This window comes from Neovison vison, chromosome 14 (assembly GCF_020171115.1).
Source record: "Neovison vison isolate M4711 chromosome 14, ASM_NN_V1, whole genome shotgun sequence".
Taxonomy (NCBI): Eukaryota; Metazoa; Chordata; class Mammalia; order Carnivora; family Mustelidae; genus Neogale; species Neogale vison.
In genome coordinates, this window is record NC_058104.1 from 17816713 (window position 1) to 17830612 (window position 13900).

The 13900-nt window shown below is 60.8% G+C and overlaps 5 protein-coding genes across 10 annotated transcripts; 3 read left to right on the plus strand and 2 right to left on the minus strand.

The window, feature by feature from the left end:
* Positions 1-2296: 2296 nt before the first annotated feature.
* On the plus strand, positions 2297-3401 carry CLDN9 (claudin 9). The gene has a single exon (XM_044232962.1). The coding sequence runs from the start codon at positions 2297-2299 to the stop codon at positions 2948-2950; it is 654 nt and encodes a 217-aa protein (XP_044088897.1). The 3' UTR covers positions 2951-3401.
* A 219-nt stretch (positions 3402-3620) lies between these two features.
* CLDN6 (claudin 6) lies at positions 3621-6313 on the minus strand. Of its 2 annotated transcripts, none has more exons than XM_044232574.1 (2): positions 6261-6313; positions 3621-4849 (listed from the first exon to the last, which is right to left on the minus strand). In XM_044232574.1, exon 2 carries the CDS (start codon positions 4819-4821, stop codon positions 4156-4158), a length of 666 nt encoding a protein of 221 aa, XP_044088509.1. In that variant the 5' UTR covers positions 4822-4849; positions 6261-6313; the 3' UTR covers positions 3621-4155. The 2 variants fall into 2 exon arrangements, with proteins under 2 accessions (XP_044088509.1, XP_044088510.1); XM_044232575.1 differs by having other exon boundaries at positions 3621-4844; positions 6261-6306.
* Positions 6314-7017: 704 nt separating this feature from the next.
* On the plus strand, positions 7018-9383 carry TNFRSF12A (TNF receptor superfamily member 12A). Its single transcript, XM_044234061.1, has 4 exons — positions 7018-7134; positions 7879-7983; positions 8240-8374; positions 8467-9383. Exons 1-4 carry the CDS (start codon positions 7041-7043, stop codon positions 8520-8522), a joined length of 390 nt encoding a protein of 129 aa, XP_044089996.1. The 5' UTR covers positions 7018-7040; the 3' UTR covers positions 8523-9383.
* Positions 9320-10814, minus strand: HCFC1R1 (host cell factor C1 regulator 1). Of its 3 annotated transcripts, XM_044234059.1 has the most exons (4): positions 10528-10814; positions 10177-10233; positions 9935-10063; positions 9320-9704 (listed from the first exon to the last, which is right to left on the minus strand). In XM_044234059.1, the coding sequence occupies exons 1-4, from the start codon at positions 10620-10622 to the stop codon at positions 9569-9571; spliced, it is 417 nt and encodes a 138-aa protein (XP_044089994.1). In that variant the 5' UTR covers positions 10623-10814; the 3' UTR covers positions 9320-9568. The 3 variants fall into 3 exon arrangements, with proteins under 3 accessions (XP_044089994.1, XP_044089995.1, XP_044089993.1); XM_044234060.1 differs by lacking the exon at positions 10177-10233; XM_044234058.1 differs by lacking the exon at positions 10177-10233 and having other exon boundaries at positions 9935-10126.
* Positions 10815-13897, plus strand: THOC6 (THO complex 6). 3 transcript variants are annotated; one of them, XM_044234055.1, is made up of 13 exons: positions 10815-11061; positions 11803-11918; positions 12024-12088; positions 12183-12286; positions 12370-12407; positions 12491-12539; positions 12661-12732; positions 12825-12927; positions 13010-13059; positions 13149-13211; positions 13310-13420; positions 13507-13641; positions 13735-13897. In XM_044234055.1, exons 1-13 carry the CDS (start codon positions 11023-11025, stop codon positions 13813-13815), a joined length of 1026 nt encoding a protein of 341 aa, XP_044089990.1. In that variant the 5' UTR covers positions 10815-11022; the 3' UTR covers positions 13816-13897. The 3 variants fall into 3 exon arrangements, with proteins under 3 accessions (XP_044089990.1, XP_044089991.1, XP_044089992.1); XM_044234056.1 differs by having other exon boundaries at positions 10818-10884; XM_044234057.1 differs by lacking the exon at positions 10815-11061 and adding an exon at positions 11081-11239.
* Positions 13898-13900: the final 3 nt, after the last annotated feature.

Consider the following 13900-nt stretch of genomic DNA (forward strand, 5'->3'; position numbering starts at 1 on the left):
TAGAACTGCTGGTGGAACGGAGGGTCCTTGGCGCCAGGCCTGACTGCAGGCTTATAGGCTACCTGGGCTCATCAGGGTGAGTTGATCTCATGAAACCCTAGGCTTTCTCTGAGCCTAGAGAGCAAAGAGACCCGGGGCTGGGCTGCCTAGGATGGGAGGCCCCGAGGGAGGGTTGCTGGAGCCCTCGCAGACCTGGGCTTCAGGTCCGCCTCGACAACTGCTTCAACCTGTGTGTCCGGATTCCTCCAGGCCCCCAGGCTTGCCTCTGTTTGCCCTTCTCCTCAGCCGCCCCTCCCCAGCGTGAAATCCAGGGCCCCAGGCGCTGGATGAGCTGGGCAAACAGCCCCGAGATTCCCAGGATCACCGCGGCCTGCAGGCTCAGTCACGGCCCCCTCTGGCCCCTTTCCACTCCCTCAGTGTCCGCCCGGCCACCGCAGTCTACCCCACAGCTCTGCTCTTGGGTGCTGGCCTCAGTCTCCCTTTCAGCAGTTCTCTCGAGCTTTTTTTGGTCGATGACCTTGTTGCAAATCTGATGAAAGTATAAACCTTTCTTCCCCAAAGTGCTAAAACCGCATTCCCAGAAGCAGTGCACCCACTGAATGGGTGGAGAGGCGCCCAGTGCACACCACGCCCAGGGCCCTAGAGCGGTGCCTTCAGAGCCCAAGCTGGGGGGCCCCAGTGGCCCTGTTACTTCCCAGGCCGACAAGGGGTGCCCCCTCATAGAGCAGACAGGCCATGGGCACTCCCTTCTCAGGAGGAGGCATGGAAGTGAGATGCTCTTCCAAGTGGGGCCCCAGCTTTGCCTTAAAGGGTCCGCCTGCCACCCAGGAAAGTGTATGAAAGGAAGGAATTTTCATCAGCGTCTCCCACCCCCGTTCTTTTCCCCTCAATTCCTAGCACCCAGGAAGGGACTTGAGGGTGTTCATGACCCCCCATACGAAGGGCCCATGTTTGTGGGTCATGTAAGGTTTCTCACAGTGGTATTTAACCTAAGAAGGGTAAGGACCTTGACCTTCCATGATTGGTCCCTGGTTGGTGGCAGGATTTGAATTATAGTCTGTGAGTCCCAGGTTGCCCCCACAAGAGGAGTCACAGGCTCCGATGGGGTCTCAGGAGTGGGAGGGTCTTTCCTGGGGACAGTGAGACAGAGTTCACCTGGGGTCACCTTCTTGGGCTCCTCCAGAGTGACCATTTACTCCTCATGGCAAAGCCTTGGGTCCTGGGGCCTCGCCCCCAGCTGGGACTTCTGTCTCTGTTACTCTTCCCCCTTCACCCACAGACCCCTGTGTGTCCCTCCCCTGCTTTCACAAGAAATTCTTTATCCCTTGGCCCCTAGAGACCTGTGGCAGCTCAGCTGGGCCCTCAGTTTCAGTGTGGGGGTGGAGACAGCACACCTGAGCTGGTGGGGGGGGTTTCTAGGCCGTTGCCTGGGTGATGCTACCTGAGCTGGGCTCCAGGCACCTGTCTCCCAGGGAACAGTGCGGGCGGGGCCCCTCCCTTGAGAGCAGCCGGGCCACTGGGCTGAGACTGAAGACAGATCGGGTTCCTGGGGCGGGCAGGGGGACGAGCTGGGTTGGGGGTGTGTGATACTGGGGGATCCGGATGTGTTGGCAACACGGAATGAAACGCCTACAGGGAGGAGTTGCTGGGGGAGGGGTCGGCGGCCTGAACCTCTACTTCTCTTTGCTGAGACTGCCAGGGCTCCATTCCCCGCCCTACTCCTTGCTCCCCAGCTGGCCAGTCTGTCCTTTCCCTTGTCCCTGCATTCCCACAGGCACCGAGATTCTTTCCTTCCCCATTCCGGTCGCAGTACCCCCTCCCAGGCTCCGCATCCCACCCCTAGCTCTGCCCGCTGCCTGTAGCTCCCGCTTTCCCCAGTCTCGGCTCCACTGCCCCTCCCCTGCCTCCACCTCAAAACCCCGCCTGCACCTGGGAGACGGCTGAGTCCCCAGGTGACACCCACAGACGGTGTGCCGCTGCGCCTCCGGCGGGACAAGGCTCTGCTCAGCCTGCAGGTGGGTCCGGAGGGTCTTTGCAAGCTGGGTCACGGGGGCAGTGGCCAACAGGACCCTCGAGAGAACGCCGCTACTCAGCTGAGGGCTGTGAGACTGATCCGTGCACGTCTGGATCAGAGAGAGGTGCTTTGCAAGAGGCCCACGGATGTGAGGGACGGTCCTGGCCAAGGCCACTGACTTCCCCACGTCCTGGGCACTGAGACCCCCCCACCCAGTGGCAATAGACCCACCCCTGGGAGTCAAGCAGGCCGTCTAGGGTTAAGAAGACCTGAGCGGACAAGATGGCTTCAACTGGCCTTGAACTCCTGGGTATGACCCTGGCCGTGCTGGGCTGGCTGGGCACCCTGGTGTCGTGTGCCTTGCCCCTGTGGAAGGTGACCGCCTTCATCGGCAACAGCATCGTCGTGGCTCAGGTGGTATGGGAGGGGCTGTGGATGTCCTGTGTAGTGCAGAGCACCGGCCAGATGCAGTGCAAGGTCTACGACTCCCTGCTGGCCCTGCCCCAGGACCTGCAGGCGGCCCGCGCCCTCTGCGTCGTCGCCCTCCTGCTGGCCCTGCTCGGGCTGCTGGTGGCCATCACAGGGGCCCAGTGCACCACGTGCGTGGAGGATGAAAGCGCCAAGGCTCGCATCGTGCTCACCGCGGGGGTCCTCCTCCTCCTCTCCGGCATCCTGGTGCTCATCCCCGTCTGCTGGACCGCACACGCAGTCATCCAGGACTTCTACAACCCGCTGGTGGCTGAGGCCCTCAAGCGGGAGCTTGGGGCCTCCCTCTACCTGGGCTGGGCCGCTGCTGCCCTGCTCATGCTTGGGGGGGGGCTCCTCTGCTGCACGTGCCCTCCACCCCAGATTGAGCGGCCAAGAGGACCAAGGCTGGGTTACTCCATCCCCTCCCGCTCAGGGGCGTCTGGACTGGACAAGAGGGACTATGTATGACGTGGAAAGTGTCCCTGGAAACCCGCAGCTCAGAGCCTTGACCTTGCCCCCACTGCCAACACCTCCCCTGAAGCAAAACCCCTTTCCCAGAAGCTCCAATCAGGGCTGGCTATGGAGTGGGGTCCCTCCGGGTCTTTCTCCTACCTTGCTCTCTAGGCAGAGCCAGAACTGATGGGGTATGCCCGTCTGCCCCCGCAACCTCCCCACTCTGCTCCTCCTGGTCGAACTGCTCACTTCTTTGAAATACAGCTTAGGCTGGCCATCCTCTTCCTCTGAGGCTACCCCTGGCCTAGGAATTCGGGCTTCACCCAAAGGGCAGAAGATCCTTGGCTCCAAAATAAGGAGGGGATCCCTGCCTGGGGTGGGTCCTCCCCAGCCTGGCCACCACCTGAATCCAGAGGTCCAGGCCAGGAGCACAGCCGATCGCCCCACCCTCTATGCCCACCTGCCCGTGGGGAATAAACAAGAGAATTTGTACCTTGGCTCTTCTGGTCTGTGGCTGGGTGGGGAAGACCAGGTGGCCTTCCAGTGGGCTGTCAGCCTACGGCTTGTGCAGTGGAGACCCTCCCTTCCCGGGTGAGGCACAAGGATAAGATGAGCCCCTTGTGTTCTCCTCCTCCCCTGCCAGGTTGGCACCCAGCAGTCTCCCAGCAGCAACCAAGGCAAAGAACAAAATAAGACATGCTTTATTTAGCAAAAACTGGTGAGTGTGTTGGTGGGGGGCGTGGCAGAAGTGTGCAGGGTTGAAGGTGAGAGGATCAGGGTGGCGGGGGGTGGAGCATCCGGAGCACAGCTGAGACCTGGGAGGTGGGCAGTTCTTTGGTGTCCGTGAGGCCTGAGAGCCCCCAGGGGTTCCAGAGGCTGGACCAGTGAGGAGGGACTCCAGTACAGGCTGAGAGCCCCCGGACAGCTATGCTGGCCCACAGCTTCAGCTGGCCTCCAAGAAAGGGATGCCCAGGGTGGAGAAAGATCCAGAAACCAAAGCATCTCCTCCTTGGTGCCATCATCCAAAGGCAAGAAATACCAACAGCAGAGCCCAGGAGAGACCTGGGTTCCTTGGTTAGGTTATCAAGTGAATTTTTAAAATACCCGTCCCCACAAGAGCGGAAAAGAAGAACAATCCCCAAACTGTGTGTGGCACCGGCACCGTCTCCGTGTCTCCAGCCCAGCAGGTTGCTGAGGGAGCCTCCACTCCCCTACCAGAATTAGACGTAATTCTTAGTGGGGTACTCAGGGGCACCCTGAGAGGTGGCGTGTGCGGCTGATGCCGAGTAGCGGGCCATGTAATGGTTTGGGCCCCGGGACCCCCCAGAGGGACAGGTGCAGCACAGCAGCCCCCCGCCCAGCAACAAAAGGCCGGAGGCTGCCCAGCCCAAGTAGAGAGAGGCCCCCAGCTCCCGCTTTTGGGCGTCTGACACCAGGGGGTTGTAGAAGTCCCGGATGATGGCGTGAGCCGTCCAGCATATGGGGATCAGGATCAGGACCCCTGAGATGACAAAGATGATCCCAGAGACTAGCACCAGACGGGCCTTGGAGTCCTTGTCCTCCACGCAGGTGGTACACTTGGCTCCTGCGAGGTAGACCAGCAGCCCGAGCAGGGCCACAAGGAGGGCAACGACGCAGAGAGCGCGAGCAGCCTGCAGGTCCTGGGGCAGCGCCAGCAGGGAGTCGTAGACCTTGCACTGCATCTGGCCGGTGCTCTGCACCACGCAGGACATCCACAGACCCTCCCACACCACCTGGGCCACCACGATGCTGTTGCCGATGAAGGCGGTCACCTTCCACAGGGGCAGGGCACACGACACCAGAGCATTTACCCAGCCAAGCAGTGTCAGGACAATCCCCAGGATTTGCAGACCAGTGGAAGCCATGGCCAAGTTGAGGTTGAGAGGAGCTGCACTGGGGGACAGAAGCAGACGGATATTAAGACAGGCTGGTCCAGACCCTCTGTTACTGATGAGGGCCAACTCTCACACCACAGGCTGTGGCCCCCCCCCACAGGGCAGTGTTATCAGACAGCAAAATAGCCAAAAGGGCAGGAATTCCCCAAAAAAGGGCAATTTCCAGGTGCCCTCCTTGGGGCACACAGATGGTGGGTTGGCTCTAGCCAGGAATTTCAGGCTCAAAACCTGTCAGTTTCAACATCAAGATTGGAGATCCAAGCTTCCTCCCCACCACCCAATAGCAGTGTCTAAACCCCTCACCCCAACCATACCCCCAGGTGGGTGGTGACCTTTGTGTCTCAGGTGACCCGTCATCCCTGGCCTAGCCAGGCCCTACCTATCCCGGCCCATACTCAGTCAAACTCCAGAGGGGGCTGGAGAAGTGAACAAGAAAAAAAATTCCACCCTCTTGCCCAAAAGCTCTTCCCAAAGCCTCCCCTCTGACCCTCTGGGTCCAGCTCTTCTGCCCTCCCTTGGGGTCACACTGAGGATACTTCCAAGGCTGGGGACATTTTCTTGTGCCTTCCTGTCCCAAATGCCATCCTCTCAGGATTCAATTCCTCTAAAAGGATCTAAACCCTCAGAGTGTGTCCAGCGAACCGCCCCCCTCACTTGTCTCCCCACACATCCCACTCTGTTGTGGCTAGGTTCGGGGGTCAGTTCTGCTCGAGGTCCTGTTGCGGTTCTCCGTTGCCCAAAGATTCCACACAGGATTTGGACCTTAAGTTAGCACCGGCCCCAGCCGCGTGGCCAGAGGACAGACTGTGCACATATTTGCATCCCGCCCATACCTGACGGAGCTAATGACCTCGGAGGAGATGGGACGGGGCGGCCCACGCCGGGCTCATCCCAACCCCGGCGTCGGCCCTCCGCGTCCAGGCACCCAGCACCTATCCCCTCCAAGACCCTATCCCTGTCCTCGACCCCTTCTCTTTCCGCACACTACGGGGTCGGCTTGGTGCAAGGGCGCCCCCTCCTGCTTTCGATCTGAGTCCGGCCCGAAGAACGGACGGCAGCTTGGGAGCGGTGCTGCGGGAAGGGCTTAATGGCGGCGGTTATCAGCAGGGTCTGCTCCGGTAGGTGAGGGGGAGGGGGGCCCCGCCCCAGGGAGCAGCGCAGGTGGGGGAGGGGCGCCCGGGTTTCGGTGCCTTTGTCCCGGGGGAGGGGGAGGGGCGTTTAACCCTTCAGTGGCTGCAGAAGAACCTGACCAGCTCCGCGGCTTCGGGGCAGACCCCCGCCCAGGGGCGGTGTTCCCCCAGTTAAGTCCAGGTTCTCTACATGCACCCCTACCTACACCAACATACCCCCTGCACCCCGCTCCTTGAGGAGTCCGCCTCTTCCCCTCCAACGCTGGCCCCCAGGCTCACCTGCGAAGAAACGCACAGAGATTCGTAGGAGCCGCAGAATGTGCGCACGGGGGCGGAGGTGGGGGTCTTAAAGAGGCAGTGACGTCACTGGACCACCGCCCCGGGGAGGGGCAGAGACCCCTTTCCAGACTGCGGCGCGCGAATCCCAACCTCGTCAGCTGGGGTCGCTCGAGCCTGGGGCCGCTGCTCCGGCGTGTGGCCCGGGGGGTGGGACCTCAGCTGGCTAACGCCGGCCCCCAGTGGGTCAGGGTACAGGGCATGAAGCCCTAGCTTGGCTCTTGACTCCGCGACTTACTAGTCCTGGGACCCTGGGAACTCACCCAACCTTCCCAAGGTTCAGTTTCACACTCGGAAAAATTGGAGACAACAAGAGCACATTTAACTGTGTAGCTATGCTCCAAGGTAGAAATTAAAGACATTATTATTATTATTTGTTATGTCGTTATCATTATACTCCGGGGTCCTTAAAAAAGCTGCAGTTATCTTTGAGATGCGTTGTTCGTGTCTGTCGCCCGCAACTTCCTGGACTTCCGGCATCCACAGCATAGGGCCAGGTCTGCGTCCTTGCGGGGTCCCCGCCGCAGGCGCACCGAGTTGGTGCTTTTTGAGCTAATGACTGAATTAAGCGGGCCAGGCTGGGCGGGGCGTCCAGGAGCCGGCCGCGGGGCGGGTCGAGCCGAGGGCAACGCCCCGGAAGGCGGGGGCGGAGGCGGGGCCGCTGCTCTCCGCCCCGGCCCGCGCGCGGCTTGCTCAGACGGCCGCGGCCGCCGGACGCGCACCATGGCTCTCGGTCCGCTGCGTCCGCTACCGCGGCTCCTCGTGCTGGGGCTCGGGCTGGCGCTACTAGGCGCGGCGGGAGGGGAGCGAGTGCCAGGTACGCCGGGCGCGGGCTGGGCGGGAGGTCGCGGGGGCCCTGGGAGCCTCTCGCCGGGGATCGGAGAGCCGGCATTGGGGACCCGGAGAACCGGGCCGAACTTGGGGGGAAGTAGGCGGACACGGGGATTCGGGGTTAGGTGTTCTCCAGACACCGCACTCCCTGGCCCGGAGAGGTTCATCCCGCTCCGAACTTCATCCGCAGTCTCGGCCTCAGTTTCCCCCATTTCAAATGGGGGGAAGGCTTCTGTCCTAATAAGTCCAGACTCAGAAGTGGAGGGAAAAAGAAAGTTTGAGGGCAGGATATCTCGTTCGGTGAGAAGGCACGCCCCTATCGTGTCAAGTACCTGGTTCTGTCTGGCCCCATTGACCGAAGAGTCTCTGGGGGGTGGTATCGAGGACACGGGGGTCGGTACCCCCTATACCATGTGGGGTGCCCCCTTCCATCCGGTGACTTCAGTGCCCAGCTATGCGGGGGGAGGGACTGGGGTCGGGCCCGGTGCCCAGGAGTGAGTCACCCGCCGGCTGCGGGGGGGGTTGGGGACCTGATACCCCCCCCCCAGCGTCCCGCACTAGGCCCCCTTTCCCCCACGTTGCTGAGCTCCGGCCGGGCCGTGCGGTCACCTGTGAGGAATGCGGGGGGAGGGCGCCGGTGACTCACGTTATTTGAGCCGGCCGACCCTGACCTCAGCCCCCAGAATAGCCGTGCCCCGCCCCAGCCTCTGACCGGCGGCCCCCTCCCCAGGCACCACCCCCTGCTCTCGCGGCAGCTCCTGGAGCGCGGACCTCGACAAGTGCATGGACTGCGCGTCTTGCCCGGCGCGACCACACAGCGACTTCTGCCTGGGCTGTGAGTGGGGGGAGGGACCAGGGGCGAATGGACCAGAGTAGAAGAGTTGCGGGGGTGGAGAGGGGAGCAGTGGGCTTCAGATCTGGGGGATTAATCAGGAGTGGGGATTGGAGGTGGGGTGGGAAGGGATAGGATTAGGGCAGGGGCCAAGGTGGAGAAAAGGCGTGGGACTTTCCCCCAGGTGGGATCTAGGGGGATCTAGGGGGCGGGGCTAGTACCGAGAGGGGCGAGGCCTAACTTGGAATCCCGCCCCCAGGCGCTGCAGCCCCTCCTGCCTCCTTCCCCCTGCTGTGGCCCATCTTGGGGGGTGCTCTGAGCCTAGCCCTCGTGCTGGGACTGCTTTCTGGCTTCTTGGTCTGGAGACGGTGCCGCAGGAGAGAGAAGTTTACTAGTAAGTGAGCCAGCCCCTCCCGTCCCCCCCCCCACGCCCCGTTATTCCTCACCATCTCCCTGCTCCTGACCATCCCTCTTCTTATCTTGCAGCCCCCATTGAGGAGACCGGCGGGGAGGGCTGTCCTGGTGTGGCACTGATCCAGTGACAGAGAGAGCCCCTGCCAGCAGGAGGCCCCACCCACTCATCATTCATTCATTCATTCATTTTGGAGCCAGCCCCCTCACTCCAGATACAGTCAGAGCCAGACTCTTCCAACCACAGGGGTGTGGAGGGATGGGGGACTGGTGAATCAGCTCTCCGAGGCCTGGGCCTAGGCTTCAGAGGAGCCTTCCAAGGTGTCTGACTGCCCTGTCTCTGGCTCCAGGACAGGAAAGGAGCCCCACGCTGGCTCACACCAGACAGCTGACACCAAGGAACCGCAGCATTTGCACAAAGGGTCCCTCCCTCCGCCCCCATGGCCCAAGGGCCAGAGGGCCAGACATCAGGCCCCACCCACTCGGACGTTCTGAAATTCCACCGTGGGGTCTCTGCCTGGGGAGTTAGGGACCTGTTGCTAACACTAGGGGGCTGGCCCTCTAGGGGGGCTGGCCCTAAGACACTGTCCCCCCCCACCCCCAAAGGGGGGGGAAATATTTATTTTGGGGAGAGAGTTTGGAAGGGAGGGAAAATTTATTAATAAAAGAATCTTTAACTTTAAATGGTTTGGAGAGTGGCATGATCCCCAGCCCGACTTCCCAGAGCTAGAGGGAGGAGTGAGTCAGCCGCGGGGGCGGGGGGGTGAGGCTCTGACTCACACATTCTCAATGCCTGAGCCCAGCCTGCCAGGACCTGGCCGGGTCCTGACCGTTTTTTCCAGGGAAGATTTTGAGAAACCCCAAGCATCCAGTGTCCCAGCCTTCCCACCTTCCTTCCCAAAAGGTCCCAGGGTTCCAGACGGAAGCCTTCATTTGCTCAGCAATCTTTATTCAGTTCTAGGGGAAATGCTTCCCTTCCTTCCCATGCTCCTGTCCCTCCAGCTCCTCCCAGTCCAGGGCTCTGTGGGATTCAGTGTCCTCCTCTTTTGAGGGTCCGTTCTGGGGCCCAGGGGCCTGATCTGGAGAATATTCAGGACAGCTGGTCCCTCAGTGGGGATGCTGGTCTTCTGTGTTGTGGGGAAGAAGGAAAGTGGGCAGAAATACTGCCCAGCAGCACTCAGAGCTCCATTATCTCCCCAGCTTGGGTTGCAGAGTAGTGGGGGTTGGGGGTGTCCCCTAGCCTCAGCAGCCGGAGGGCCTCAGGGATCAGGTTCCCAGGATAGCGCCACAGAAGCAGCTCAGAGCAAGGGCTCCTGGAAAAGGAAATAACAGCATGGGGCTGAGGCTGGCCTGGAAGAGCCACCTCCCTCCAGGACCAGGTCCCCAAGAGCTCTTGGGCTGCCAGCACCTTCCAAGGAGCCAAGATGGGAAACAACAGAGGTTGGGTAGAAGCTAAAAATAGCAGGATGAGGCAGGGCCTAGAGAGTGGCTTCAAAGATCGGGTGTGAAACTCCAGAAGGCCAAGACGGTGGATGGTGCCTACCTGAGTGGGGGCAGAGATGGGGGGAAAGCCATGGGGGGGCTGCAGTAAGGGTGGTCATTGTGCAGGCTGAGTCGAGAGAAGTGAGTGGCCATATTCTCTTCAGAAAGGAACTGTTTTCGCAAGGGCTCCCTGGGGAGAGACAGGAAGACAGGCAGGCTGGGATATTCACATCCCTGGCAGTCTGATGGGGACCTAAGGTGACAGAAATCTTGTTGGGAGTCCCTCCCTGCCCCCAAACTCACTGCTCCTCCTCCAGGCGCCGCTTGGTGCTCATGGGCACAGCTCCTCGGGGAGGGGAGCTGGGAAGAAAAGAAAGCCAGGTGCACCCCACCCTCTTGGCCCCATCCCCAGGATCGGCTCTCCAGTACCTGCAGTGTAGTCAGGAAGCCCCCAGACCACCCGTCACAGCTGACACCTAAGTCACCCCATGTTCCAGGTCAGCCAGCAGCCTGCCTCAGAACTCAGCCCAGTCTTAGCTTATGCCCAAGCCTTGCCGACTTGCCCCACCGCGTGTCATCTTGCAGACCAGCCATGAGCCCCCAGCCCAAGCTCCTGGGCCTCTGGGCAGGCCCACCCAGTTCCCTCACACACACCTCACGTCCTGAGCTCGGGGCGTCCCCGACGCGGCCCGTGGGTCGCGCTGGGCCCGACCTGGGGGGCCTTGTTCCAGGGGCTGCTGCAGGATCATTTGGGTTCGGGGTCCCACAGGAAGAGGGTGGGATCCAGGCGGTAGGGCGGAGCCTCAGAGGGCGTGGTCCAGCGTGAGGGGCGTGGCACTACGCGCGCGCAGTGGCGAGGTTCTGCGCAGGCGCGGAAGACGAGTGCCGCGCGGCTAGAAAGCGGGTGGGCTCGGCGAAGTGGGGGAGGGGACCTGTCTTAGAGGGACCGCGCTGGGCGCTACTTCGTGTTGGCGATCTTCGCGGCGGTCACCTGGGATCCTGAAGCACTGGGTAATACTCGGCGGCCGCCTTCGCGCCGGGCCGGCCGGCGTTGTTGGGGCTGTCCGGCGCCCCGAAGGGAACCGCTCGCGGGCACGTTCAGACTTGTGAAACTGCGTCGCGCTGAGCGCCCTGGGATTTGTAGTTCTCATGGAGCGAGCTGTGCCACACGCGGTACCTCTGGGTCAGGTGAGGCAGGCGTGGTGCGCGGTGCCTTCTGGGTTTTGTAGTCCATGCCCGGCTCGGAAGAGGCAGGCAAGGAGTCCTTCCTGAGCACGACTGCCCTGTTTTGTTTGGGACTCGGACTCTGACCAGGAGCGGCCTCTGACCCAGCAAGACCTTAGGGGCCTAACGTGAAAGTCGGAGGGTAGGGATTAGAAGTCAGTATATTTTATGTATCGGGTTAATGGAGCCACTTTTTTTTAATAAATTTTTTAAAAAAGATTCTTTTATTTGGCAAAGAGAGGTCACAAGTAGGCAGAGAGGTAGGCAGAGAGAGGAAAGCAGGCTCCCCGCTGAGATCCCAGGACCAGGATCCCCAGACCCTGAGATCATGACCTGAGCGGAAGGCAGAGGCTCAACCCACTGAGCCACCCAGGCACCCCTGGAGCCACTTTTTAAGCGCTTTCTACCAGACAGTTGTATGTGAAGCTCTAAATATATGAGCTCAGACACCTGTGACAAAGTCTCCCGTGAACTCCATTTGCCACTTGAGGAGGCCAGGCTGGGCACTTGCTCAAGGTCCTGGTAGACATCACACCTTGACAACTCTTGGGACTCTGGGCACACACCCACTTGGTGGCCCGCCTCAAAGGATGGCTGAGCGATCTGGGCTGTGGGAGGCCGGACAGACTGCAGGGGATGCGGGAAGGAGTCTGACTGGCAGGTCCTAGATGTTCCAGGTGGCCTTCATCCAGCTTCCCCCCACAGATGGAAGTGTTTCAGGCCCTGCAGCGGCTCCACATGACCATTTTCTCCCAGAGTGTCTCACCCTGTGGGAAGTTCCTTGCAGCTGGCAACAATTACGGGCAGATCGCCATCTTCAGGTATCCTCGTCCCTGCTCCCACTATCCCGTAGCTCTAGCACTTGTAAGCCCTGGTACTGGCCCCCCTGCTTCTGACTCTCAGGCTGCCCTCCCCTCTCCCTTCAGCTTGTCTGCTGCTTTGAGTTCTGAGGCCAAAGAAGAAAGTAAGAAGCCCGTGGTCACATTCCAAGGTGGGTACAGCCATTGAGTCTGGCTTAGAGAACCAGGGGTAGGGGAGGGGAGGGCAGCAGGACAGGGTCACTCAGGTTCTGCATTTCCGTCTAGCCCATGATGGGCCTGTCTACAGCATGGTCTCCACTGATCGACACCTGCTTAGTGCTGGGGATGGGGAGGTGAAGTCCTGGCTTTGGGCAGAGATCCTCAAGAAGGTAAGGAGTATGGAGCTGGGGGAGAGTTGGGGTGCCTGGTCCCAGGGAGCCTCTGACATCATCCAGTGTTTCCTTCCGTGAAGGGCTGTAAGGAGCTGTGGCGGCGTCAGCCTCCATACAGGTAAGCTAGGGCCCTGTGGGCAAAGGGGGCTTGGGGGCAAAGGTACGGCCTCACCAGAGCTGACCTCACTTTCTCTCTCCCAGGACCAGTCTCGAAGTGCCTGAGATCAATGCTTTGCTTCTCGTCCCCAAGGTCTGAGCCTTTTGTGACTGGGGCTCTACTCTGCCCTGTTTTTGGTCCAGTCTTAAAAGCCTTTCCCCTCCCTGTCCTGATTCGACGTTGACTTGCGATTCCACTCTGCCTTCTTCTATAGGAGAATTCTCTCATCCTGGCAGGGGGAGACTGTCAGTTGCATACCATGGACCTTGAGACTGGGGCCTTCACAGTGAGCAGGCCACGGGGCTGGGTGGTCAGGGCTGAATGGGAGTAGGGGCATCCTTCCAGGGTCTCCTCCTGACACTGGCCCTCCTCCTGCAGCGGGCTCTCCGGGGCCACACAGACTATATCCACTGCCTGGCACTGCGGGAGCGGAGCCCTGAGGTGCTGTCGGGTGGTGAGGATGGAGCCGTGCGACTTTGGGGTAAGTTAGTGTCTGGTTGGAGGGAAAGGTGGTGGCGAAGACTGGGGCCAGCAGGGCGCTTCTCACCGTCCTTCCCCCACAGACCTCCGCACAGCCAAGGAAGTCCAGACCATCGAGGTATATAAGCATGAGGTGAGGACACGCGCACGCCCTGTCCTCCCTTCCACCTCCCTGGGTATCACCCATGTCTTCATCTCCTTCTCTTACCCTCTTTCCCCTAGGAGTGCTCGAGACCCCACAATGGGCGTTGGATCGGATGTCTGGCAACGGACTCAGACTGGATGGTGAGCAGGGCGAGGTGCAGAATGGGGTTACCACTCCGGGCCCTGCCAGCTGAGAGCCTGACCTCAACATGGCTGGGGACCCCCTCCCTTCTGCCCAGGTCTGTGGAGGCGGCCCAGCACTCACCCTCTGGCACCTCCGATCCTCCACGCCCACCACCATTTTCCCCATGCGGGCACCACAGAAACACGTCACCTTCTACCAGGACTTGGTGAGGCCCTCTGTCTTGCTTCTACCACCTTTGCCCGGTTCCCCTCTCCAGTTCTGACCCCTGACTGCCCTCCCTACCCTCCACAGATTCTGTCTGCTGGCCAGGGCCGCTGTGTCAACCAGTGGCAGCTGAGTGGGGAGCTGAAGGCCCAGGTGCCTGGCTCCTCCCCAGGGCTGCTTAGCCTTAGTCTCAACCAGCAGCCAGCAGCACCCGAGTGCAAGGTGGGTCCTGCAAGGGGCTGCGATGGTCCTCAGGGCGGGGAAAGGGGGGGGACACATGTATGGCCGGGCCAGTCACCCCCATCTTGCCTCCAGGTCCTGACAGCCGCGGGTAACAGCTGCCGGGTGGATGTCTTCACCAATCTGGGCTACCGCGCCTTCTCCCTGTCCTTCTGATATCTGTCAACACCTCTTCCGTAGTAGGGATTTGGAGTGCTTTTTTTTCTTTCTTTTTTAATAAATAAATTTCCAGGCTATTTTT